The 27,875-nt window shown below is 42.5% G+C and overlaps 1 protein-coding gene across 2 annotated transcripts; it reads left to right on the top strand.

Moving 5' to 3' along the window:
* Nucleotides 1–2,192: 2,192 nt before the first annotated feature.
* On the top strand, nucleotides 2,193–5,579 carry LOC146658444 (uncharacterized). 2 transcript variants are annotated; one of them, XM_085422059.1, is made up of 3 exons: nucleotides 2,193–4,484; nucleotides 4,600–4,685; nucleotides 4,890–5,579. In XM_085422059.1, the coding sequence occupies exon 1, from the start codon at nucleotides 2,412–2,414 to the stop codon at nucleotides 4,194–4,196; it is 1,785 nt and encodes a 594-aa protein (XP_085278185.1). In that variant the 5' UTR covers nucleotides 2,193–2,411; the 3' UTR covers nucleotides 4,197–4,484; nucleotides 4,600–4,685; nucleotides 4,890–5,579. The 2 variants fall into 2 exon arrangements, with proteins under 2 accessions (XP_085278185.1, XP_085278184.1); XM_085422058.1 differs by having other exon boundaries at nucleotides 2,193–4,685.
* The last annotated feature ends 22,296 nt before the right edge of the window (nucleotides 5,580–27,875 follow it).

Raw genomic sequence — 27,875 nt, 5'->3', positions numbered from 1 at the left:
TACGTCGAAAAGCCGCTAGCAATTGCAGCCTTGGGTGTGCAAAGTTAACGGGTAAAGAGCAAGCTGTGGTGGCGGCAGGGCAGACGGCAGTTTTAGAAGCTTCGGTGTACATTCCCAACTCCATTAATGAGAAATGTGCAGTTGTCGAATCGTCATCAGATTTTCCCTTGCCCAGTGGTTTGCTTGTGTTAACTGGTCTTGTCAACCTGCCAGCCAAGCGGCCTTGTAAGCTGCCGGTTGTAGTGAAAAATGAAACCGATCACGACATTGTTGTCCCGTCAGGCCGTGTGCTAGCTGACATTAATGCTGTGACCAGAGTCATATGTAAAGAACAGACAGGGAAGATGTCAAACTCTTCAGACCACTCAGGGAATTCTTCTCAACCTGAAGAAATCAGTTTCGACTTTGGAAATGACCTACCTGATGAATGGAGAAATCGTGTCACAAAGTTGCTAAATTCAATGCCTGGAGTGTTTTCACAGCATGCATTGGATTTTGGACACACAGAGAAGGTGCAACATCACATCAAGCTTAGTGATGAAACCCCATTCAAGTCCAGACCCCGACCAATACATCCACACGATGTGGAGGCCGTGAGGAAGCACCTGCGGGAACTGCTCGACGTGGGAGTGATACGGGAATCTGAATCACCATTCGCTTCCCCAATCGTAGTAGTCAAAAAGAAAGATGGTTCAGTTCGCTTGTGCATTGACTATCGGAGGTTAAACCTCCAAACCATCAAAGATGCATATGCACTCCCGAATCTGGAAGAGGCTTTTTCCGCTCTAGCAGGGTCGAAATGGTTCTCGGTCCTAGATCTCAAGTCGGGATATTATCAGATTGAGATGTCAGAGTCAGACAAGCAGAAAACAGCCTTCGTATGTCCCTTAGGATTTTGGGAATTCAATAGGATGCCCCAAGGGATCACCAACGCACCCTCCACTTTTCAAAGGCTCATGGAGCGGTGTATGGGTCCGATGAATCTTAAGGAGGTCCTTGTCTTTATTGATGACCTCATCATCTTTTCATCATCTCTTGAAGAACACGAGCAACGCCTGAAGAAGGTCCTGTTGCGGCTGAAAGAGTTTGGGTTAAAATTAGCACCCGAGAAGTGTAAATTTTTCCAAACCTCTGTTAAGTATCTCGGCCACGTGGTGTCAGAGCGTGGAGTCGAGACTGATGCAGAGAAGATCAAAGCCCTCACGAGTTGGCCCGTCCCCACCAACCTTAAAGAGTTAAGGTCATTTTTGGGCTTTGCTGGGTACTACCGGCGATTCATCCAGGGTTTTTCTAATATTGTAAGGCCGTTGAATGAGTTAACCGCTGGTTACCCACCATTGAGAAAAGGAAAGAAAAGACCCACGAAGCAACAAAGCTCCATGTACCATAGCCCGAAAGAGCTATTTGGTGACAGGTGGACTCAAAAGTGTCAAGAGGCTTTTGAACAAGTCATTGGTAGGCTAACCTCAGCCCCAGTGTTGGGCTTTGCCGACCCCAGACTCCCATATATCCTCCATACGGATGCTAGTACCATTGGCCTTGGTGCCGCTCTGTACCAACTCCAGGATGGACAGTTGAGGGCCATAGCCTTTGCTAGCAGAGGACTTTCAAGAAGTGAGATGAGATATCCAGCCCACAAGCTGGAGTTCTTGGCCCTTAAGTGGGCTGTCACCGAAAAGTTCTCAGACTACCTATATGGTACAGAATTCACAGTAGTGACAGACAGTAATCCGTTAACGTACATCCTAACATCAGCAAAGCTGGATGCAACGAGTTACCGTTGGCTCTCAGCCTTGTCTACTTTTTCATTCCAACTCCAGTACAGGGCTGGCAAACAAAACGTAGACGCGGATGCACTGTCTCGTCGTCCCCATGGTAGCCCAGGTGATGATCCTGTCTCACAGAAGGAAAGTGAAAGGATCCGGCAATTCGCCCTCACTCACCTCAGTGGCGATGACAAAGAAATGGTTTCTAGGGAGGTTGTACAGGCCATCTGCGAAAGGCATTCAGTTAATTCTGCAGGCCTGGATTCAGGGTCATTCACTTGCCCAGGTTTGGCTTTAGTTGAGTCCTTAGCCTTACATGCTACAGCTGTCCCTGATAGCTTTGCAGGGGAGCTGTTGAATGGTTCTCCTCTTCCCCCGCCTATGGCAGAGGATGAGCTCAGACAGAGACAGAGGCTAGACCCAGCTCTCGATGCTATAGTCACTCTGTTAGAAACTGGTCAGACCCCACCTCCCAGTCTTAGAGCAGAACTACCTGAGCTTCCCTTGTTGCTGCGTGAGCTCTGTCGTCTTGAACTGCAGAATGGAGTTCTTTACCGAAAGAGGCAAACCGGTCCAGACATCTCCTTTCAACTCGTGTTACCCGAGGAGTTGAGGTCAGTAGTCTTCCAACACCTCCACAGTAACATGGGCCACCTAGGAACTGACCGCACTATTGACCTGGTCAGAACTCGGTTTTACTGGCCAAAAATGCAGACGTCAGTTGAAAAAATGATCAACACGTGTGAACGGTGTGTTCGCCGGAAGTGTAGGCCAGAGAGGGCAGCTCCCCTCATGAACATCAAGACAAGCAGGCCCCTTGAACTGGTCTGTATAGATTATCTATCTATTGAGCCAGATCAGTCTAACACTAAGGATGTATTAGTTATGACTGATCACTTCACTAAGTTCGCAGTAGCTGTCCCTACACCCAACCAACGAGCGCGCACTGTTGCAAAGGCCCTCTGGGAGAACTTCATTGTTCATTATGGTGTCCCAGAGAGACTTTTAAGTGATCAAGGCCCCGATTTCGAATCGAAGACAATAAAACAACTCTGCGAAATTATTGGCATGAAAAAGATACACACAACGCCATACCACCCCAGAGCCAATCCAGTTGAGAGGTTCAACAGAACACTTCTCCAAATGCTTGGTACCTTGAATGACAATGAGAAGTTGCATTGGAAAGAGTATGTAAAACCTCTAGTACATGCATATAATTGTACCAAGAATGATGTGACGGGCTATTCGCCTTATGTGCTGATGTTTGGGAGACAACCAAGGCTTCCCATTGATCTAGTATTTGGGTTGCCTGTGAATGCTCAGAAGAAGTCACACTCCCAGTACGTCAGTGATCTAAAACATAGGTTGGAGGAGAGTTTTAAGATCGCAACCTCAAACGCACAAAAGAATGCTGAGCGCAATAAAACTCGCTTTGACAAGCAAGTGGTTGACTCAACTCTCAACGTGGGTGACAGGGTTCTCGTGCGTAATGTTAAACTGAGGGGAAAGCATAAGTTGGCAGACAGATGGGAAGATGATGTGTACGTAGTTCTGAGAAGAGCAGGCGAACTACCAGTCTATACGGTCAAACCGGAAGCGAAAGAAAGACCAGTCCGAACATTGCACAGAGACCTGCTCCTTCCTTGTAGCTTCATACCGGTCACAGAGTCAACTGAAAACAGTCCCAAAAAGCCCCAGGCTCGGCGGAACACAAGGCAAACTGTTGTTCAGGAAGACGACGACGACCTCGACTCCGAGTATTTACCAGTACCTACCTGGATACCAATCTCCATTACCAGCTCTGTCAAGCCAACTCTCGTTGTGCCCCGCACTGAAAGTGTGCAAAGACAATTTCCAGCTTATGATGAAGCCGAACGTGACAACCCCGCCGAACGCGACAACCCCGCCGAACGCGACAACCCCGCCGAACGTGACAACCCCACCGAACGTGACAACCCCACCGAATGTGACAGACAATCCGAGGAAACTGAGGAAACGGAAGTTGTGAACTTACCTGAAACTGCAACTGAGAACTTACCCGAACATGTGGACTTACCTGAGCCTAGTTTGCGGGAAATCAACGTTCAAGTTGAAAATCCTGTGGAAAGGACCCAGCAACCTAGTGAGCAAGTCCTGCCCGAAGTGGATGAGACGATGCTAGAGCGTCCTAATGACCAAGAAAGAGTCATAACTGAGCAGCCCAGTTCATTTGGTTCACAGAACAGCTCTCGGGAAGAACATGACGTTCTTCGTCGGTCTCAAAGGTCACGTCAGACACCAGAAAGGTTGCAGTATTCTACCTTAGGTAACCCCTTACTGTATGTTGTTAATGCAGTATTTAATAGCCTAAACGAAGCCATTTCAAGCTCTATGCAGTCTAACCATTTGGACGCACAGGGACGTGCATACCATCAAGTGGGGAGGGTGTAACCCATATTTGAGTATGGCTTAACTAGAATACACCAGAATAAAAGAATCATTAATCTAAGCAGCACACTTCATTTGTAATGAATAAACCATAGGTGCAGCAGTTAAGGAGTTAACTGTTCTGGTTTAGACACGTGCTACTCTAGGCCAATGAGCTGCTGAAACGTGGTACAGGCTCCGCCTGCCGCCCCTGCCTAGGAGGACACAGATTTTTCTTTTCTCTCTTCCGCTCGCGAACCTTCCATGAGCAAGCTAGTGAGGAAACGAGACACAGCGATTTACTGAGACGAGGTATGAAAAAGAGTAATATGGACGGAGAGCTAGCACTCGCCGTTTACGAAAGATTGTTTTACTGTATGTATATTGCTAAGACGAGTAATTAGCTGGTTCTTTTTACATTGCTTAGTCGAGAAAGGTCGGGAGTTAGAGACGACGCCATTTCATCGGTCGTGCGCCATCTCGCGCTGCTCCGTCTTTCTAATTCTGAGATCGGTGAGCAAAGTGTTTTACTTGTTCATTATTTATGTGTTTCATGAATGCCTTGCAAGTAAAATGTTCCAGTGTTTAATGATAATTGTTTAGGAATGTTCTGTAGGAAACTTTGTTCAATTTACTGAAACCCAGCAGTTGAAGTGAATGTGTGAATTGTGATTTTTATGAGGAACTCAATATGTCCCATGACACTGTCGTTGACAGGTCAGGTTTTTTTTTTCCTTTTGTTTGGTTTTGTTTTTTTGTTTCTTTGGTTTGTATCTTCCTGGTGCATTCCAACGGATCCTGAAATTGATGGCGAGCCAACCCCGTTGAAGGACCAAATGACTTTGTTCTGTCCTGCACATCAGAGTGTGGTAGGCCAGATGCAACAAAACAGAGACACACCACGCCATTTTGTACTCGTAGTCCCCCTTTTTCACACACATCCCCCTGGACTCACGGGCGGGTTGTTTTAAGGACACGTTTTACGGACTCTGTACATTCCATGAATGTGGACAAAAGTGAGTGTGAGCGGTCGGAAATAACCCTCCAGCTGATTAACTGTTGCTATTTGTAAACGAAGTCTGTGAAAATGCAAATAAGTGTTAACATTTATATGCTGATGATTGACATTGTGGTTCATTGTTAGATGTGAACTGTACCTCTAGAAAGGGTGCACCCAGGTAAGATTTCTTTTTTTTTTTTTTTTTTTGTTTTCATCGAGTGATCACTGTGATTTTGCCAAAAGGTATTATTAAGAGAGTACCGGTACCGAAAGGGAATAATTTCATTTGTAAGTGTTTTATGTGTTTGTCATAATGTCCTGTTATTTCTAATTGAAAAAGAAAAATACAATTCCGGCTATTTTTCAAAACTCGCGATTGTCTGAGTCTCATTCATTTCGCCTCTCCTGTACGTAGCCGAACCTACTGGTCCAAATCTTTGAGCTCTTTGGTGTCAAATTTGGGTGACATACTCTTGTTTTGATCTGGGAGTATTTGAGGAACGCACATAAGTGTTACACTAGCTCTCTGCAGGTCATTCACCAGGTCCCCCTGTGTGGTTCTGGGATCTTTGCTCACCGTTCTCATGATCATTTTGACCCCACGGGATGAGATCTTGCGTGGAGCCCCAGATGGAGGGAGATTATCAGTGGTCTTGTATGTCTTCCATTTTCTGATGATTGCTCCCACAGTTGATTTTTCCACACCAAGCTGCTTGCCTATTGTAGATTCACTCTTCCCAGTCTGGTGCAGGTCTACAATACTTTTCCTGGTGTCCTTCGAAAGCTCTTTGGTCTTGGCCATGGCAGAGTTTGGAGTCTGACTGTTTGAGGCTGTGGACAGGTGTCTTTTATACAGATGATGAGTTCAAACAAGTGCCATTCATACAGGTAACGAGTGGGGGACAGAAAAGCGTCTTACAGAAGACGTTACAGGTCTGTGAGAGCCAGAGATTTTCCTTGTTTGAGGTGACCAAATACTTATTTTCCACCCTAATTTACGAATAAATTCTTTACAAATCCTACCATGTGAATTCATGGATTTTTTTTTCACATTCTGTCTCTCACAGTTGAAGTGCACCTCTGGTGCAAATTACTGACCTCTGTCTTCATTTTAAGTGGGGGAACTTGCACAATCGGTGGCTGACTAAATACTTTTTTGCCCCACTGTGTGTGTGTGTGTGTGTGTGTGTGTGTGTGTGTGTGTGTGTGTGTGTGTGTGTGTGTGTGTAATATATATATATATATATATATATATATATATTAGGGGTGCAACGATATTCTTATCGATATTGAACCGTTCGATACAGTGCTTTCGGTTCGGTACGCATATGTATCGAACAATACAAAATTTGTAATTTATTTTATCAACTTTCCTTCTGACGATGCTGTCTGTGTTGAGTGCTCAGTGAATCTGCGTTCGACTACTCCGCCTGGGGTCGACAGTGCAGTCTAGGCGGAGTAGTCGAACGCAGATTCACTGAGCGCTCAACACAGACAGCATAGTCAGAAGGAAGAGCGCAGGGCAAGCTAGCGAGACAGAAGTTAAGCTCTCCTTACAACATGGACCTCCCCCACTCTCATTCAGATCTGGCGTTTGGAATTATTTTGGTTTTCATGTGACGTATGACCCTGAAGGTAAGCGAGTCATGGACTAAAGTAAAACAGTATGTTGGATGTGCCATGCAATGCTCAATTACATGGGTGGGAACTAGTGTGTTAGCGCAGTTAGCTCGTTAACGTGTTGGCCGTCTAGCCCCATGCACGGGGCGATCAGCGGTAGCTCGTTAACGGAGATTTGCCGTGTTGTGGCGTTAAGGTCATTTCAACGAGATTAACCTGAAAGCACTAGTGGGAACACAACGAATATGACTGCACATTTACGCCGACATCATCCTAGTGCAAAGACAAGTGGAAGCAGAAAAAAAACAAGCAAGCATGCTACTAACTTTAGCCGAGTCATTTAGACAGCTGCTTAATATGCTGCTGAGAATATAGCCCAGAAGAAGCGGATAGTATAGCTTTTATTTTGGAAAGAGCCATTTCTCTGTAATAAACTCTCTTTTCCAAAGATGAGTGATTCCTCAATCAGATACAGGGCTCGCAATATCGCTAGCCCGACGTCCCGGGGCTAGCGATTTTTCCAGTCGGGGTACCAAAATCTATCTCTGCCCTGCCCGTCGGGCTATTGTAGGAAGGAAAAATACATGTCAATGCTTTTGCATTCTTTCGGAAATGTAGCTGGGTTATTATGTCATTGGCATCGGTGAGCCACTCTCAATATGTGACATATTGAAATCACGTTTGAATTTGCGCTTGTTTTTTTGCTTTCACTTTGCAATCGCGCGAACTGTGTATAGAGAGTGACAGCACTGATCTGTGAGTGATGATAATTTGCGCACCAAGTCCTCTGACATCGTCTTATTAATCGTTACCTTACTATGCAAACATGACAAGTGAAATCTCCCGTAGCAAGCTTAAACATGTGAGAGGTTGATCGCGCAGAGAATCGCTGAGCTTATGTGAGTGCGTGGGTAAAAGCAGCAGGATTTATATTTGACTACGATGACCTGGATGACTGAGAACCTTCACAGACAGATATATATTTTAGTTCTGCTGAGCCAAATAAGACAGGTCAGGGTGAAGAAGTGACAGCCAAAGAAAAGCTTACCACAAAATGGAAAAGTTATGACAAATCAGACTATAAGGCAAAAAGAAAGTGCAGCTTTATGGTTTCATGGACAAAATTATCTCTGTGGCTGCAATATGACGAGCTAAATAACCAGGGCTGCACATAAGTGGTCCGCAGGTGCGCATTCGCTGTCAAAATAAAAAACACGCACAAGGGTTAGGGTTAAATTTAAAAACTGTACTTTTGAGTTAAAATATATATTTATAATTTTAATAAATGACAAATTAAAAAGGCATGAACATTTTTTTGTATCGAAAAAATATCGAACCGTGACACCAAAGTATCGAACCGAACCGTCAATTTTGTGTATCGTTGCACCCCTACTATATATATATATATATATATATATATATAGTAGGGGTGCAACGATATTCGTATCGATATTGAACCATTCGATACAGTGCTTACGCATATGTATCGAACAATACAATTTTTTTCAATTTTTTTTTTTTTTTTTTTTTTTGTGTCCCGTTTGGATCTATAGCCATCAGAATTGTTGTCTTGAGGCCAAGAAAGATGCCAAGAGGATTTATTTTAAGTGGATCATCATATTGGTCCATTTGATTGACCTTTATTATAATTATGAATTTATTTTATTTTCAGTTGCAAACGGGACAGACATGACTGTGGGATAGGACAGGGGGAAAGAATGAAAGAAAGAGGGGGAGAGAAAGAAAGAAAACCAAAGGGGAGAAAAAAAAAGAACAATACAAAATTTGTAATTTATTTTATCAACTTTCCTTCTGACGATGCTGTCTGTGTTGAGCGCTCAGTGAATCTGCATTTGACTACTCCGCCTAGGCTCGAGAGTGCAGCCTAGGCGGAGTAGTCGAACGCAGATTCACTGAGCACTCAACACAGACAGGATGGTCAGAAGGAAGAGCGCAGGGCAAGCTAGCGAGACAGAAGTGGACCTCCCCACCCTCATTCAGATCTGGCGTTTGGAATTATTTTGGTTTTCATGTGACGTATGACCCTGAAGGTAAGCGAGTCATGGACTAAAGTAAAACAGTATGTTGGATGTGCCATGCAATGCTCAATTACATGGGTGGGAGCTAGTGTGTTAGCGCAGTTAGCTCGTTAAGGTGTTGGCCGTCTAGCCCCTCTGTATAGGGTAGCTCGTTAACGGAGATTTGCCGTGTTGTGGCGTTAAGGTTATTTCAACGAGATTAACCTGAAAGCACTAGTGGGAACACAACGAATATGACTGCACATTTACACCGACATCATCCTAGTGCAAAGACAAAAACAAGCATGCATGCTACAAACTTTAGCAGAGTCATTTAGACAGCTGTTAGCACAGGATTCTCCTTATGGAGACCTGATATGTTTAATATGCTGCTGAGGAGATAGCCCAGAAGAAACGGATAGTATAGCTTTTATTTTGGAAAGAGAAATTTCTCTGTAATAAACTCTCTTTTCCAAAGATGAGTGATTCCTCAATCAGATACAGGGCTCGCAATATCGCTAGCCCGACGTCCCGGGGCTATCTCTCCCCTGCCTGTCGGGCTATTGTAGGAAGGAAAAATATATGTCAATGCTTTTGCATTCTTTCAGAAATGTAGCTGGGTAATTATGTCATTGGGTGAGCCACTGTCAATATGTGACATATTGAAATCGTGTTTGAATTTGCGCTTGTTTTTTTGCTTTGACTTTGCAATCGCGCGAACTGTGTATAGAGAGCGACAGCACTGATCTGTGAGTGATGATAATTTGTGCACCAATTCCTCTGACATCGTCTTATTAATTGTTAGCTTACTATGCAAACATGACAAGTGAAATCTCCCGCAGCTTAAACATGTGAGAGGTTGATCGCGCAGAGAATCGCTGAGCTTATGTGAGTGCGGCAGGATATATATTTCACTACGATGACCTGGATGATTGAGAACCTTCACAGACAGATATATATTTTAGTTCTGCTGAGCCAAATAAGACAGGTCAGGGTGAAGAAGTGACAGCCAAAGAAAAGCTTACCACAAAACGGAGAAGTTATGACAAATCAGACTATAAGGCAAAAAGAAAGTGCAGCTTTATGGTTTCATGGACAAAAGAATTTCTGTGGCTGCAATATGACGAGCTAAAAAACAACACGCACAAGGGTTAGGGTTAAATTTAAAAACTGTACTTTTGTGTTAAAATATATATTTATAATTTTAATAAATGACAAATTAAAAAGGCATGAACATTTTTTTTTTGTATCGAAAAAATATCGAACCGTGACACCAAAGTATCGAACCGAACCGTGAATTTTGTGTATCGTTGCACCCCTAATATATATATATATATATATATATATATATACACAAGAAGGCATCGGTGGGCAAGAGACGAAAACAGGGCGTTGTTGGAATGCTACTATGCAAGTAACCCCGGCGGAAGGGGCTACATGAATAGGATGAGGGACCTATGGATTCTTCGATACCCAACATCCACAATGACGGCGAAACAACTAGTAGCTCAGTGTTCCAACATTCGAAAGAAGGGACTGCTCTCACAGCTAGAGATTGACGAGGTACAACACAAATGCTACGGCAAGGAGGAGTCAGGACGCCAGGTCAGGGGGGAGATATCATCACCCCCACCCGAGATTGGGTACATAGCCCCAAGTGCGATAGGAGAAGGATCGTTGAGTGCGAGAGGAACTGACCTGAAAAATAGGATAATGGCCAAGCTTGAAACCTGGATCCCACGTAGCCGGTTACCAAGATTACGTGAAGTTCCCTCAGAAGGTCTGCTAGATGATGTTAATGCAGCACTACGGGCAATACCTACAACCACGATTACCGACACTAACAAGCTGATCTACAATACGGCAACAGTGATCAGTGAGATGCTTGGCTACAAGTTGAACAGCGACAAGGGGCAGTACCCTCCATGGAGAAGGAGGCTAGAGGGCAAGATCAAAGTAGCACGGAGGGAGGTTAGCCAACTAACGGAGTTGCAGAAAGGTGCGACAAATAAGGTGCCTAAGAAATACAGCAAGCTGTCCATACCTGAGGCCTTGGAAACTGCCAAGCAAAGACTCACAGCCTTGGCCAGCCGCTTGAGGAGGTACACCAGAGAGATAGAAGGCAGGAGAATAAACCAGCTGTTCTCCACAGAACCAGCAAAGGTGTACTCTCAGTGGCAAGGGAACAATAAGAGAACAGCACCACCAAGGCTGGAGACGGAGCAATACTGGAAGAGCATATGGGAGAAGGATGCAACCCATAACGGCAATGCTCAGTGGCTAGAGGATCTGAGGGCTGACCACAGCGACCTCCCTGAACAGGGTCCAGTAACCATCACAGTGGCAGATATCCAAGAAAGGGTCTCCAGTATGAAGAGTTGGACAGCACCAGGGCCCGACATGGTTCACGCCTACTGGCTGAAGAAGCTGACTGCACTCCACGAGCGTCTGGCAGCACAAATGAACCAGCTGCTAGTTAACGAGAGACACCCGGAATGGCTAACTGAAGGCCGGACGGTCCTGATCCCCAAGGACCCCAAGAAGGGACCGGTCCCCTCCAACTACCGACCAATAACCTGCCTCAGTACTACATGGAAGCTCCTGTCAGGCATCATATCGGCTAAGATGAACAGGCACATGGGTCAATACATGAGCGGGACACAGAAAGGAATTGGCAAGAATACCAGAGGCGCAAAACACCAGCTACTGGTAGACAGAACAATCAGCCGAGACTGCAAGACCAGACTGACCAACCTGTGCACTGCCTGGATTGATTACAAGAAGGCCTATGACTCAATGCCCCACAGCTGGATACTGGAATGCCTAGAATTGTACAAGATCAATGGGACCCTAAGAGCCTTCATCAGGAACTCAATGGGGATGTGGCGTACAACACTAGAGGCCAACTCCAAGCCCATAGCACAAGTCACCATCAAGTGCGGGATCTACCAAGGAGATGCTCTGTCCCCACTGCTGTTCTGCATAGGCCTGAACCCCCTCAGTGAGATCATTAACAAGACTGGCTACGGATACCGACTACGGAACGGAGCAGTTGTCAGCCACCTCCTGTACATGGATGACATCAAGCTGTATGCCAAGAGTGAACGAGACATCGATTCACTGATCCACACTACCAGGCTATACAGCAATGACATTGGAATGTCGTTCGGACTGGAGAAGTGTAGTCGGATGGTAACAAAGAGAGGGAAGGTAGTCAGAACTGAGGGGATTGAACTACCAGAAGGCAACATTGCAGACATAGAGGACAGTTACAAGTACTTGGGGATCCCACAGGCGAATGGGAACCATGAAGAGGCCGCTAGAAAAGCTGCAACCACCAAGTACCTGCAGAGGGTCAGGCAAGTCCTGAGGAGTCAGCTGAATGGTAAGAACAAGATCCGGGCCATCAACACGTACGCCCTGCCCGTGATCAGGTACCCTGCTGGGGTAATAGGCTGGCCAAAGGAGGAGATAGAAGCCACTGACATAAAGACAAGAAAGCTCCTTACCATGCATGGAGGGTTTCACCCCAAATCCAGCACCCTGAGGCTGTACGCTAAGCGGAAGGAAGGGGGCCGGGGACTGGTGAGTGTCAGCACCACAGTCCAGGATGAGACAACGAACATCCAAGAATACATTAGGAAGATGGCCCCAACTGACCGAGTGCTCAGTGAATACCTCAGGCAGCAGAAACCCAAGAAAGAGGAGGGAGACGAGGAACCATCATGGAAGGACAGGCCCCTGCACGGTATGTACCACCGGCAGATAGAGGAGGTGGCTGATATCCAGAAATCCTACCAGTGGCTGGACAAAGCTGGACTGAAAGACAGCACAGAGGCACTAATCATGGCAGCACAAGAACAAGCTCTGAGCACAAGATCCATAGAGGCTGGGGTCTATCACACCAGGCAAGACCCCAGGTGCAGGCTGTGTAAAGATGCCCCAGAGACAATCCAGCACATAACAGCAGGGTGCAAGATGCTAGCAGGCAAGGCATACATGGAACGCCATAACCAAGTGGCCGGCATAGTGTACAGGAACATCTGTGCCGAGTATAACCTGGAAGTCCCGAGGTCAAAATGGGAGATGCCCCCAAGGGTGGTGGAGAATGACCGAGCTAAGATCCTGTGGGACTTCCAGATACAGACGGACAAAATGGTGGTGGCTAACCAACCGGACATAGTGGTGGTAGACAAACAGAAGAAGATGGCCGTAGTGATCGATGTAGCGGTTCCGAATGACAGCAATATCAGGAAGAAGGAACACGAGAAGCTGGAGAAATACCAAGGGCTCAGAGAAGAGCTCGAGAGGATGTGGAGGGTGAAGGTAACGGTGGTCCCCGTGGTAATCGGAGCACTAGGTGCGGTGACTCCCAAGCTAGGCGAGTGGCTCCAGCAGATCCCAGGAACAACATCGGAGATCTCTGTCCAGAAGAGTGCAGTCCTGGGAACAGCTAAGATACTGCGCAGGACCCTCAAGCTCCCAGGCCTCTGGTAGAGGACCCGAGCTTGAAGGATAAACCGCCCGCAGGGGCGTGCTGGGTGTTTTTTTTATATATATATATATATATATATATATATATATATATATATATATATATATATATATATATATATATATATATATATATATGTATATATATATATGTGTGTGTGTGTGTGTGTGTGTGTGATATAAAACACGGGAAGCTGTAGAAGTACTAAGAGTTGACGGAAGAACTCAACAAGAAGTGGAAGGTGAGGCACTTGTTGCAATGACCCGCAAAAAGCAAAACCAAATATATTTGCTTTTAATGAAACAAGGTAGAAATATATTTCTACCTTGTTTCATCTTGGAAACAACAATCTGATTTCTGAAGTTAGGTGTTCTGCAAATCAGCAAAACAAAACAGCTGACTGAAGGCTCTCCAAGATTTGTGTTGGGATCAGAATGGGCTCACTTGTCTTTGTCAATGGCAATGTTTTCAGTAAACCCAAATTAATTTCCCAGTAGTTGCTCACAGTTGTATTACTCTAAAAGCAAATGAGGTTGACTACATGAGGAAAAGAAGTTGAATTAGTGAGAGAAATGTTTTGGAAGCTGCAGCCATCACTTGCAAAAATCAAAAGAGCAGCTCCCATGCTGCCTGCTGCACTTTGTGGGAACTTGAAGCCTGAAGCTTTCCAAAGGCAGAGATCAACTGCACCTAATCAACACATTGCTCCTTAAGACTGCTAACTCTGTGCCAAAATAAATAATTCCACTGAGTAGTTTAAGGGGACGGCTTCTTTTCTTTTCTTATGTGTGCTGTATTATTTTTATTTATTTGTTTATTTTTTCTTTTGTCCATTTTTCATCTTCGCAGTCTCTGCCAGGCTGATTATAGCCTCCCGTAGACTCACATAAGAGCTTGGTGTGTTTGATTGAATTTAGAGAGCAATTTGTTCAGCAAGGAGAGACGCAGTATAATCCAGTCCCTACAGACCGCCTGAGTAACTGTTTGTTTTCTATTAATTAGCATGTGTTTGTGTGTATGCTTGTGTGCTTTGTCTGGATACTTCGGTTTCCTCATTTGCATGTGTGTGCTTGCTTTTGGTACTAATTTACAAAGGTATGTGTGTGTGTTGATGCATATACATTTGTCTGTGTTGATATTCTAAACCGCTTCACTCTGCTTCACATCCCAACCCATCAGGTTAGATGATTTTCTGCTTTAATTTGGGACTTTCAAAGAAGTCACCAGATGTCTGAGTGCACTCTGTTGCAGATGGGCTGGTTGCCCTTGTACTGCACTTCATTAATACTCTTGTCGCACACGAGCAATGTATATTAAACTGAAGAAACTTTGCTATGTTGTCATCATTGCATATTAATATTAATAATAATGGTTATAGTTATAATAAGAATAATTCTTATTCTTATTCTAATTATTATTATAAAATAATTACATTTCCACTTCCGTACCATTGATTGATTAATACTGAATTCTCTCGCAGTTGCTCTATTCCCATGTTGTTGCAGTATATTAATGACTAACCTCGTATTATGGATGGATTATCTCAGTTGTCCTCCTGACTGAAGTTTGGTCCTTTTACAGCATACTGCCATGCGACTGCATTTGTTGACTTTTATCGAGTGGAAAAAAGTTAGCATTCATCCTTAAGCTTCACTGTGTTTATGTTATGCTAACATAGCTGTGTCACTAGCGATCACTAGAACATCGTTATATACCAGCTTGTCCAACTTCAGTAACACTACAAAAGTTACTGCTGTTTAGTTTTCTGTCTTTTTTTATGTTGGAAGTGTCATGGTTTGCGGTAGGTGGCTGGAATTTCCATGAGGCTCCTGAACCTACCTGGGATCCGCCCCTGGGCAGGGCCACCTCCTTCAGCTCCTGCACACCTGGAGCCAATTGCAGGCAATCAAGCCAGAGTGATTTAAGCCTCATGCTGATGTTCATTCCCCGCTAGAACCCATGTTGGTAATCGGCCCTCATGTTTCAAGTTCTCTATGTGATTTACCTTGTTAACAAAACTTTCTTGTGCTGCAGTTTCTGGATTCACCTTGGCTCAAACCTTTGGCTCACACTAGTGATGGCCAAATGAAGCTTTCTGAAGCTTGTACTTAAAAACGGTTCATTACTCGAAGCTTTTCAACACAGTCCTCTCTGGTGACATCTGGTGGCCAAAAATATGAAGAGCAGCTTGAATCCACAAAATAAAACCAACTGCTTCATTATGATTGCCCATTCGACAGAGTGGAATTCTGTCTGATATTGGGCCGCTGTTGTGTTGCTTTGAACGTGTATTTTTTTGGTGGTTAAAAAAATGTGTTTTATTTGTTTAATAAATAGTTTTGACCAGTAAACTCTCCTTGTTTAAACATGCACCATGGTGTGGTCTTTCTTTGCTTGTGAATTCTTGATGTTGGTAAATACAATAATTGAAAAATACCACGTTACATATAATATATACATATAATAATGTACAACACATTATGGAGTATGCTTCTGCTCTGAGGTCTTGCCTCCATGCACTTATGCAATTAATCGCTAGACGGATGTATTTATAAATAATATTATATTAGGGAAATTTTCCCTGACATATTTTTGACCTGGGGGTAGAATTGATTGTGAAATGGAAAAGGAAAATGCTTATGAACTTGCAAATTAAAATCATGATGCATTTAAGGTAACCCTTTTTGATTTTTCTTTAAAAAGAGAATTTGTTCTACTGTGCGATGGCCGAACCTGTTCCTTTTCGTGGAGATCATTTCTCCTGCCTTAAGGAAAATCCCTTCACATGGCACAGAGGAGGCTGAAGTGCAGAGAAACTGGTAGAGATGCAGTTATACATTCTACCTGGGCCCCACCAACTATCAGCTAAAGAGAATAAATAAATTAAATTGCTGCACATTTGGCAGACTAACATTTTCAGATTAATTAAACAATAAAATATTTTTACAACATTACATGTAAAGAGTCAAGTGGAAGTTTTTTAAGTTAAGCAACAAAGTTAAGTTATTTAATGATATTTATATTATGGAAGCAGATTTTTGACATTTTACCTTTTTCCCGTTTTCAGATATAATAAACACGCACAAAACAAAAGCAAACGGCCAGAACACAAAGCTGGAAAACCCACCCGATTGACAAAAATCAACTCAAAATTCTCCCACACAACAGAACCTCCTCTATTCCTCGCTGGCTCCAAATCTCTCAGTGGAATGATCAGTGGTTCGCTATCTGTCACCATCAAAACACTCCACAAATCCTTCGAATGATTCGCTTCCTTATAAACCATTGAATCAGATACCGAAGCAGTTAGGTTCTAAATGAAGCTTCGGACGTCACTGATCACGTGACTCTGGCCAAACGAATCAAGCTTCGACACAGTGCTTCTGAAGCAGTGTGTTGATGTTTTTGACACACGCACCGAAGCTTCAGCTTCTAGCTCACACTCTACTCTCGGACTCAGGATCCTTGTGGAATCATTGTGGAATCATTGTGGAAATCACTCTGTGCCTCACCTGCCTGCCCTCCTGCCATCACACTCCATCTGAAAACCCCAGATCTCAGGTCAGCCTTTCCACGCCACTCAGCTTCCCTGGATTCTTGTCACCCCCCCTCTCAACTCTCTGTTTCTCCTCCTGCAATATGACTGTTTCCTGCCAGTACAGACCACTCGGTCCCGTGATAGGAAGTGATTACGTTTTAATTTTTTCACAAATCTCTCAGTCAGAACATGGTATATCATGTTTAGGTGGAAACGAGCGAGCTAACTTCCTGCTAACTTCTAACAGCGTTAAATTTGATAAATTCTGCTTTCATGGATGCCTGGATGTTAAACTTAACTCATTCACTGCCATTGACGTCTATAGCCGTCAATTGCAGTGAATGAGTCAATAGGTTTAACTCATTCACTGCCAATGGCTGGCAGTGAATGAGTTAATTGTTACACCTGGTAAAGCAGCAACGCTGATCATTTTATTAAAGACAAAAGAATTTAGACAGTTTTTAACTCTCAGTGATGCAACAGTGTTTGTTTGACTTTGGTACCTGAAGCAGAGTTTGGACCCAGATTACTCTGCGAGGATCCTGACTACGGTAGCCATAATGCTCCGACAATCCATCAAGGGATGCGGCTTTGTAGCTTACCAAAGTCACACTAAAACATTTTTCGACAGATTTTTGTCGTGTACCACATAAAATGTGTTTGAGGTCAGTAAGCACAACCAGAATTCATACATAAGGCAGACTGGATTACAAGGTGCACTGTCGATTTTTGAGAAAATTAAAAGGATTTGAAGTGTGCCTTATCTTGCAGAAAATACAGTACTTGAATTGTTAAATAATTAGAAGTTCTAGCACAATAACTGATATTCTCAAAACAATGAATCAATGCATTCCCATCCGTCAGGGAAAGTATGCAAAATTTTTCCATTGTTAAATACAATGCAATGCTCAGTTTCAGATTTTGCAGAACTGTGGTAATTTATCAGATTCTTTTCTGCATGTGCAGTGGGTAAAATAAGTAACCCATCCAATTTCCATGGGTCCCCTCTATGAACTCTGAGTTTTAGTTCTTTCCATTGATTTCCAACTGGATTTAAGCCAGGTGATTAGCTGGGCCATTCTAGCAGCTTTAATTTCTTTCTCTAAAATAATTGATAGTTTCCTTGCCTGTGTTTTTGGAATTATTATCTAGCTGAAACAACTACCCTCATTTCCTCTTCATCATCCAGGTAAACGGCTGCAGATTTATATCAAAAATGTCTCAGTACATTATCCTACCTTCAGTTAATCAATTCCAGCAATCATTCATTGTAGCATGTCAATTAAATTGAAAGCCTTATTCTTAGGCGTGTGCATTTTCCCCACTTGAAAATACAAATGATGGTTGTATTGTCCATCATCTAGCTGCCCCTTACTTACTTTCCGGCGGATTTCTCAGACTTTCTATAAGAATTATTGTGGCTGATTTTAGCATCCATGTAGATGTTAAAAACGACAGCCTCAACGCCATCATTTCATTTATAATTAGACTAAAATGGCTTCTCTCTGGTAAGTGAACTGACTCATCATCTTACACATCTCACACTCTTTAGCTTTTCTCAACCAGCATTTTATCTGTGAAAAATTAATTTCTAATCTTGTCCATCCTAGTCACTCCCACTTCAAATCTTAGTATTCTCAGCTTTGCCACCTCATGGTTGGCGTCTTGTCTTTTTTTTTTCAGTGCTGCCATCTCTAGATCAGCAATGTTTCACTACCATCTTGTAAACCTTCCTTTTCTCTCTTGTTGTCATCCTTCTGTCACAAATCACCACTTACCCTCATCTGCACCCACTCAAGCCTGCCCACGCTCTTGTCCTCAACTCTCTTGTGCATTGTCTGTTGCTTTGGATGATTGACACTAGGTATTTAAACTCATCCACCTTAACTGCCTCTAGTCCTTTCATCTTATTTTTTGTTCTCTCCATACTATACCTCCACTGTCCTCATACATGTCCTACACCCCCTCACATACTTTTTTGTTATGCCTGACTTCCTTATACAGTACAACTGTTCTTGTCATGGCCCTCTATCATATAATTTCTCTAGATCTGCAAAGGCAGAGTGCACCTCCTTCTGACCTCCTCTATTCTTCTTCATCAAAGTGTAGTGCTCTTTCTGGCATGAAGTCACAGTGCTGCTCAGTGATCTTCGCCACTCTCTTTAATTTAGCTAAAACATAAGTCCATACAAGTGCACATCTCCATTCTTCTGAGAAACAATTTGTTAAAAGAAAAGTTTACTGCCCTCTCTCTTAGAAATCTCCATACCTCTACAGGTCAGCTGGACCAATTGCCTTCCTACTGTTTATTCCCCTCACTGAAAGCTGACAGACGGGCTTGTCCAGCTGTGACCAGTAAAAGCAAAAAAGAAGAGAGGGATGAAGGATGAATGAGCAAGGGATCATGACTGCTCCTGTGCACTGTACCTGTCTCAGTCAATGTGGCCTTCCCCTCATAATCCCGCAAAGAGTGTAAATAGGGTTATTATTCTTTATCCAGGCAGGTGGCATAAGAATGACTCACTGGCACATACACATGAAAAGTAGCTATATTAATATATCAGCTATATTAAAACAAGTCTAAGGACTAGAATGTTCACTCCATAGAAGCTGGTCTGGGAAGCTATGTGCCATGGTCCGGGTGAGTGCTGGAGTCCCAGTCTCCGACCGTAGGCGGAGTCGCTGCATTCCTGCATGTCTCCACACATGCTGGCAATTGAGCTGCCAGTACTTACAAGCACTCACCACTACTCTTCGCCAAGTCATAAGCTAACCGCAGTTAGTGCTGACCGTCATAGTGTTTCACAGAAAGAGTTTTGTTCATAGTAATATTTATTTACCTTGTGTTTTCCTACCTTCAGCCATCCTGTTGCCTGCCACATCCACCCTCTGGCAATACACTCCTTCATCCGGACGCTGGTTTGTACTCAGCACCTCTTTGCATCACAACACCTTTTGGATTCACTCATCTGCCTGCCCTTCTGTCACAGTACTTGACGGAACCCACACTGCCTCACATCGGACCACTTACCCCTCTATTGAAATTCCTCCACCTGCCAAAGTAAGATAAAATCTGTTTGTGGTTCATACTCACCAGCACTTGACTGACCCAGCCACTAAACCTCGTCTCCTCTCATTCTAGTGTTCAGAACCTCCTGGTTGTGTTTGCTGTTCCGAGCCCCTGTACCTATTCCCCTTGTCACAGTTCCAAAGTGCCTTTCTCTAAATCTAGTATTTCACGTAGTTTAGTATCACTCATGTTTGCTAATGTTATTAGAGTCTCATGTTATTCCTCATCGTTCACAGTTCACAGTCAAATCACCTTCGTTATCATCTTGGGCTTGTAAATAAAGTTCTGTAAATCACCTTCACCAGTGCCACCTATTTTTTTTTAGCTTTCTGTGTTTGTGGTGTTGCATCAATAGTGTAAACACTGAACTAATGTGAATATAGCTCAACTGCTAACACTTTAAGCTTTCAAATCTTTTGTGAATGCAGGTCTTTGTTTTAATCCTTGGTTTAGAAAAAAAAATCTGTTCTATGAAATCAGAAACACTACATTGTGAAGCCTATCATAACTAACAACTGAGTTTCATACTGAAAGCTGCTCAGCGGCTTAGTTGCTCCCTTCAGCTGTGATCTGTCAGCTTGTGTTAAGTCTGAAATTAAAAGCGAGAAAGATTAAGAAATGCTGTTGACAAGTTCTAGAATAGGCAAGGGACGTGGAATGGCAAAATTCACAAGAAAAATTTCACAGTCCCCTGGCTACTGTCTTGCATGTTTCAAACTACTTTGCTGCTGTTTTTGTCTCGTTGCATCAGGATCATCAAAGTTTTTGATTGTTAGCATGGCAATGCTGCTTATTGATTGGTCTGTCTAAAAATTAACACTTTGACAACCAAAGGCCATATTTCCGCAGTAGCTGATTTGTCTAATCCCGTGCAGTTGAGAAATAGGTGACAAGAATTAAAACTTTATAAGTACAATATATTAAAAATACCAAAAGAGGCACAGCTCACTTAATACATTTTAATACATTTGCTAAACAGCTTCTATGCTACGGTGTGTGTGTGTGTGTATATATATATATATATATATATATATATGAAGACAAAAAAGTCTTTAAACTGCAGCCAGATGCTGCTTCATTTACGGTGTCAGGCATATTTATCTCTTTTTGCGATGCACTCGCACTGCCCTCTTCACCACTGTCTACTTTCTCACTCACTTACTGAGAGGACAGATGCACGCTCCACTTGACTGTTTTTCACATAATGATATTATTCTATATCCTCGCATGTGGTTGGCCACAATATTGAGGGATTGGAGCATAGCTGAGCCACTGTGTGAGAGCTGAGCAGCGAAAGGAAATTAAGTGAGGAGCCGGTTCTCGCTCAATGGGAGTCAATTCTTCTGATTCACTACTAAGCACTCTCTTAGAGCACTTACACAGCTCTTAGAGCCAATGCTTTTGCGCATGACACATTATCGAACGTTACGTTGTGTATATCTAAAAATGAACCATTTTACATTTATTTCAAGCAAAAATAGCTTTTAGATAGAGTGTAAAACAAAAATTATCTCAAAATAAGAAACATTCACCTTCTTTGAAATAAGAAAGTCACTCATTGGAAGGTATTTATTTCAGGTTTTTAAAGAAAGGACATCTTCAAGGTTGTATTTTATCATAACATAGACACTGTTTCTGAAATTGACTGGGTAATATGACGTAAAATCAAGTAGGTCTTCAACATCAGTCAGTTCCGTTGCTTGGGCAAGGTTGGGAATTGCAATTTCATAGGCAAGAAAGTCTTTGTTGAAACCCAAGGTTTCATACACCTGGTATTCAAAACAATAAAGTAAACTATTAACAATAAAAATGTTTTTTACAAGTCCAAAGATAGGGTTTAAACCATTTGCTGAAATGAGTACAAGAGACCTGTCACAGATGTATTTGTTTCCATGTAAAATAAGCCACTTTACTCTAACTTCATGATGTATAGCATCTTCAATCCCAAAAAATCTACAACCTTTGATTGCAAATGGTCCATGTTAGCAACCTCTGATATAGGACCTAGTTCTTTCTCATTTACAAATATCAAATGCTCAGTTCCTGCTTCACTTTGGCAACACTCCAGCAGCTGATTGTGGTTTACAAGAGACTTACACACTTTCTTAAAGTTTAATTTGGATGACCATTGTTTAAAAAAACTGTGTTTAGACTCGAATCTCATGACGTATTAGAGGTCCTAGGGCAATAATTTAAGAGGGAAGATGCAGCATGTAATGTTGCTTTGGTATTACATTTTTTTCTGGGAATAGTTGCCTGAATTGTTTAAGATGATCTTCTATCGTTTTTTTTTAGTTTGGACACAGTTTGTAAAGACACAACTGGGGCAAAAAGTATTTTAACAATTTCAATTAAATCCAAAATAAACTGGATAAAGGGATTTTTCTCTACAACACTGTACAATAAGAATGGCAAAATCTTGATCAATATAAGCATTTGTCCAGAGGATTGTTTGAGTCTGTTGTTACTTGAAGCTAAAGTAGCAATACTAATTGGTGAAGGCTTGTCACGTATGTCCACTGATGAAAAAGGAATGTTCTGCATTGCAGAATTAAACATGTTCAATTCCAAATTTCCAGATAAAACAAGGTATTTCAACACACACTTAATTTCCATTGGTGCCACTCCTTCAAGAATTACATGCATAATATCCTGTGGCATCTGCTCTATGAGATTAAAACCTGGGAAATCAACTAATTAGCTTTGTCTATTTATGCCAAAAGTCGTTTTGAGCGAGGATTTCAAAAATTCAGTAGTTGCCCTTTCTATTTCAATGCACTGCCTAATGTGTCCGTCCAATATCCGTCTGGTGAAACTATGTTCATTGAAATTTTCTTGCATTTCATCAAAAGTACACTCACAATGATGACATTTGCTATACGCAAAACCAACTCCTTTCTTAAATCCTGCAAGCTCATGCTGGGCCAGAGTGTCTCCACACACAGCAACAACTGCTCAGTTTAAATAAAATTCCCCATTGACAGTGTTAATCACAACACCATCGTACAGTAACTTCAAGTCCTCATTGGTTCTCCGTAGTATTATATCTACCCCACACTCATCTATGTCCCTAGACTTTGCGATTGCGAGAAGTCTGATGGAAGCCAACTTTGATCTAAACTTAGGGTCTATGTTGCCTAAGGTGTAATAAAACATTAGTAGTTTATTTACACTCGCACGTGACCCTAGGGGGTTACACATTTCTATCTCATCAGAATAGAGTATCAGTTGTAAAACAGTGGGTGGGTTTTAAAAATAATTCCATCATTAATGCCATACAAAAAACTGGCATTGGGGCAAATTCAGCACTGGCCTTCATACCTATTAAAATATTCTAATCAAGTAGTTTATCTTAGAAAACACACAACTTTAAAACTATAATCTTCACTTGAACTGAGTACATTTTCTCTAGTTAGGCTTTACTACGGTTTTACTAAAGCTGAATTCGGGTAACTGTGCTTGGTTAAGGTTAAACAACACACATACATTTAAAAATTCGCGCGCATACACACAGAAACACATAAAGTACATTACCTGATTCTGATGAGGTGTTTGAAGCTCAGCCGCTCCATCACGTTCTGACTTTCCTGTCGCTCCTCCTCCAACACCTCCGATGTTACTGGGGGGTCTAGTGGTGGTAGCTCTACTTCAGTGCCATTGCTAACAGTTTGTCTGGGTTCGGCAGTATAGTCGGCAAAAATGGCTGTACCAAAATTTTCGCCTCCTAATACATTTGCATCGGATGAAGCTGTCAGCCATCCTGTAGGCGGGTTCCCAGTGGCGATGTATTGTGGATGTGTGCGTCTGAGATGGTGGTAAAACGAGTTGAAAACACGGTAATCCTCGGCGCATCCATCGACTCCACAAATGAGGTAAAATGAAATAACACCTATAAGAGTTTATTTTAAATCAATGAAGAAAAAATTTACCTATCATACTGACTGTGTTTTATGAACGTACAAACCACTAAATTGTATATAGAAGCAAAAATTGAGATGTCCACCCCCTTCATCTTCCATGTTAGTTGTTACCTAACTCCGTTTGAATTTGGAGTCACAGGAATCTTCTGCACCTGAGCGTTGAAAGAAAAACTGTAAGAGAAAACTTCGTCAAGAAAGAGAGGTAAGCAATTTTAATTTTTTGAATGTAAGTAGTGTGTAGTCTAATCACTGTTCTAAAGTCAAGCGGACAGAATAATAAATTTAGCAAGTAATGTTACTAAGTAATGTAGCATGCTAACGGATGCTAGCGTTAGCTTAGCAGCCCTCGCATGTGGTTCAGAGAACATTTAGCGAAGTATCTACTGTAATGTTGTGAGAATTCCTAGCTATGCTATTTATAAGGGGCAGTGTTAGCTGTTTGTATTAACTTAAGTTAATAGGCACACTGAGAATTTCTTTCAATTAGCAAGAGAGCTAATTAACCACATTCAGGGTTTTCCAATTGTCTTTGACTGATTTACTAGCTGCTTGAATTCCCTTACAAGGTGTGGGTTTAAATTAATATTTTGATATTAATTGGATTTATTAAAGTGGGCTCAAAACAGTGTTATTCAGGAATCAGGCTGGTTGGTAAAACAAGTAGGGCTGTGTATCGATTCAAAATTGAAACAGAAGATGGCAGCACTGCATGTACAAGGATGCCAGCTGCCGTTAAACCCCGAAGACGAAGAAGCTGTATCCCAGAATTCATAGCCTAGCTCAGTTTCCAAAAATGGCGGCAGCTAGTTAGTTTTAAAATTTCTCTTATTACTCTTTCTAGGTCACAAAATAAACGTTTAACATATTTTCAGGCGAGAATGTAGCCGTGTAAACTTCAAATATCTGGACAGTTTATCAAGACACCACATATTTTTGTTACACCCCGGCCTAGGCAACCGGCGTGCAACACAGGAAAAATAAAGTAAGGAAAAAATGCCCCCACGCTTACTGCTCTTAAGGAGGGCGAACCAACAAAAAAGACTAATATGGGTCTCCACCAAAATCCCAAAACGAAAGTATCGACAACTATTTACATCAAAGCAAAATAGGACATTTATTTACAGCAAAACACCAAACTATTTACAACCGGGGGGGAAGATCACCATATGACAAACTGAAACACAGGGCTTAAATACATAGAGGGAGCAATCAAGGAATGGACAACAGGAGGGAAACACAGCTGGGGCAAATCAGAACTGACGAGACAAGGAAGCGTAAACTGAACACACTGAGATAAGACAGACTTTCAAAGTAAAGCAGGAAGCACATAACAGTCACGCCTAAAACAAAACACTGACAACACCGAATCGTAACATTTTCAAAAGCCCTCCGACATTTTCGGAGACATCTGTTACCCACTAGTTCGATAGCTAGCCGGGGTTTAACGCTCACTAGAGCCCGTGAGAACACCGGACTCCAGGCGAACCATTTTCAAAACCACCGCCGTCTTTCACTACTCAGGTGAAACATGATATATAAGTCACTTAAATAACTTAAAAATGTTATTGTTTGGCTTTTTTCAGTATTTTATTTGTTTCTGAGTAAATCGGTTTGGCTGAGATTAAAGTTATAGTTTTTACACAGCTGAATAAACGTCAAGCAGACAGCTGATTATCAGAAGTGTGAGATGCTCGAAAATATACTCCGGTGTCCTTTTATATTTTAGATAGCAATGAGCAATCTGCAAATTTCTTTGAAATATAATAAACTATCATCTTGCCTTTATTTTTAGTTAGCACATACCTTAAACACTTAAAGCTATAAGCTAATGATGGTTATATAAGAGCAGATGCTGCTGGTGCAATAAGCTGTACATTTTCCGTCCAATGGATGCATGATCTGGCAGCCCTAGTCAGCATAATCTTATTGATAAAATTCAATGACACAAATCTGGGTGAGTAAAAGTTCACTGGGCAATATTGTATAACCCTTTCAGACCTCAGCCTGGCTGTCTGGACATTTCTTTTCTATTATAGCTTTAAAAAGGGTAAAAATGTTGAACAATCAAAACGATTCTTTGACGTGAATCAATTTGATTCTCATGGGACTCAATTAAGATTCAACTTTTCAAATGTTTTTAACATAACACTAATGAAAACATTTGTCTTGCAGGTGACTGAGCAATGGAGAAGCTGGATGATGTAACAGTATCTGTCCTTAAAGGTTATATTTGATAATATATTTCTCTGTGTGTGTGTGTGTGTGTGTGTGTGTGTGTGTGTGTGTATATATATATATATATATATATATATATATATATATATATATATATATATATACACACACACAGTGGGGCAAAAAAGTATTTAGTCAGCCACCGATTGTGCAAGTTCCCCCACCTAAAATGATGACAGAGGTCAGTAATTTGCACCAGAGGTACACTTCAACTGTGAGAGACAGAATGTGAAAGAAAAATCCATGAATTCACATGGTAGGATTTGTAAAGAATTTATTCGTAAATCAGGGTGGAAAATAAGTATTTGGTCAATAACAAAAATACAACTCAATACTTTGTAACATAACCTTTGTTGGCAATAACAGAGGTCAAACGTTTACTATAGGTCTTTACCAGGTTTGCACACACAGTAGCTGGTATTTTGGCCCATTCCTCCATGCAGATCTTCTCGAGAGCAGTGATGTTTTGGGGCTGTCGCCGAGCAACACGGACTTTCAACTCCCGCCACAGATTTTCTATGGGGTTGAGGTCTGGAGACTGGCTAGGCCACTCCAGGACTTTCAAATGATTCTTACGGAGCCACTCCTTTGTTGCCCGGGCGGTGTGGTTTGGATCATTGTCATGTTGGAAGACCCAGCCTCGTTTCATCTTCAAAGTTCTCACTGATGGAAGGAGGTTTTGGCTCAAAATCTCACGATACATGGCCCCATTCATTCTGTCCTTAACACGGATCAGTCGTCCTGTCCCCTTGGCAGAAAAACAGCCCCATAGCATGATGTTTCCACCCCCATGCTTCACAGTAGGTATGGTGTTCTTGGGATGCAACTCAGTATTCTTCTTCCTCCAAACACGACGAGTTGAGTTTATACCAAAAAGTTCTACTTTGGTTTCATCTGACCACATGACATTCTCCCAATCCTCTGCTGTATCATCCATGTGCTCTCTGGCAAACTTCAGACGGGCCTGGACATGCACTGGCTTCAGCAGCGGAACACGTCTGGCACTGCAGGATTTGATTCCCTGCCGTTGTAGTGTGTTACTGATGGTGACCTTTGTTACTTTGGTCCCAGCTCTCTGCAGGTCATTCACCAGGTCCCCCCGTGTGGTTCTGGGATCTTTGCTCACCGTTCTCATGATCATTTTGACCCCACGGGATGAGATCTTGCGTGGAGCCCCAGATGGAGGGAGATTATCAGTGGTCTTGTATGTCTTCCATTTTCTGATGATTGCTCCCACAGTTGATTTTTTCACACCAAGCTGCTTGCCTATTGTAGATTCACTCTTCCCAGTCTGGTGCAGGTCTACAATACTTTTCCTGGTGTCCTTCGAAAGCTCTTTGGTCTTGGCCATGGCGGCGTTTGGAGTCTGACTGTTTGAGGCTGTGGACAGGTGTCTTTTATACAGATGATGAGTTCAAACAGGTGCCATTCATACAGGTAACGAGTGGGGGACAGAAAAGCTTCTTACAGGAGACGTTACAGGTCTGTGAGGGCCAGAGATTTTCCATGTTTGAGGTGACCAAATACTTATTTTCCACCCTAATTTACGAATAAATTCTTTACAAATCCTACCATGTGAATTCATGGATTTTTCTTTCATATTCTGTCTCTCACAGTTGAAGTGTACCTCTGGTGCAAATTACTGACCTCTGTCATCATTTTAGGTGGGAGAACTTGCACAATCGGTGGCTGACTAAATACTTTTTTGCCCCACTGTATATATATATATATTTTAAAAAAACACCCAGCACGCCCCTGCGGGTGGTTTATCCTTCAAGCTCGGGTCCTCTACCAGAGGTCTGGGAGC

The sequence above is a fragment of the Rhamphochromis longiceps genome, linkage group LG11 (genome assembly GCF_057381845.1).
Source record: "Rhamphochromis longiceps isolate RC_006_pf linkage group LG11, R_longiceps_female_GT1.1, whole genome shotgun sequence".
Lineage (NCBI taxonomy): Eukaryota > Metazoa > Chordata > Actinopteri > Cichliformes > Cichlidae > Rhamphochromis > Rhamphochromis longiceps.
This window is presented reverse-complemented; position numbering and strand designations above follow the sequence as displayed.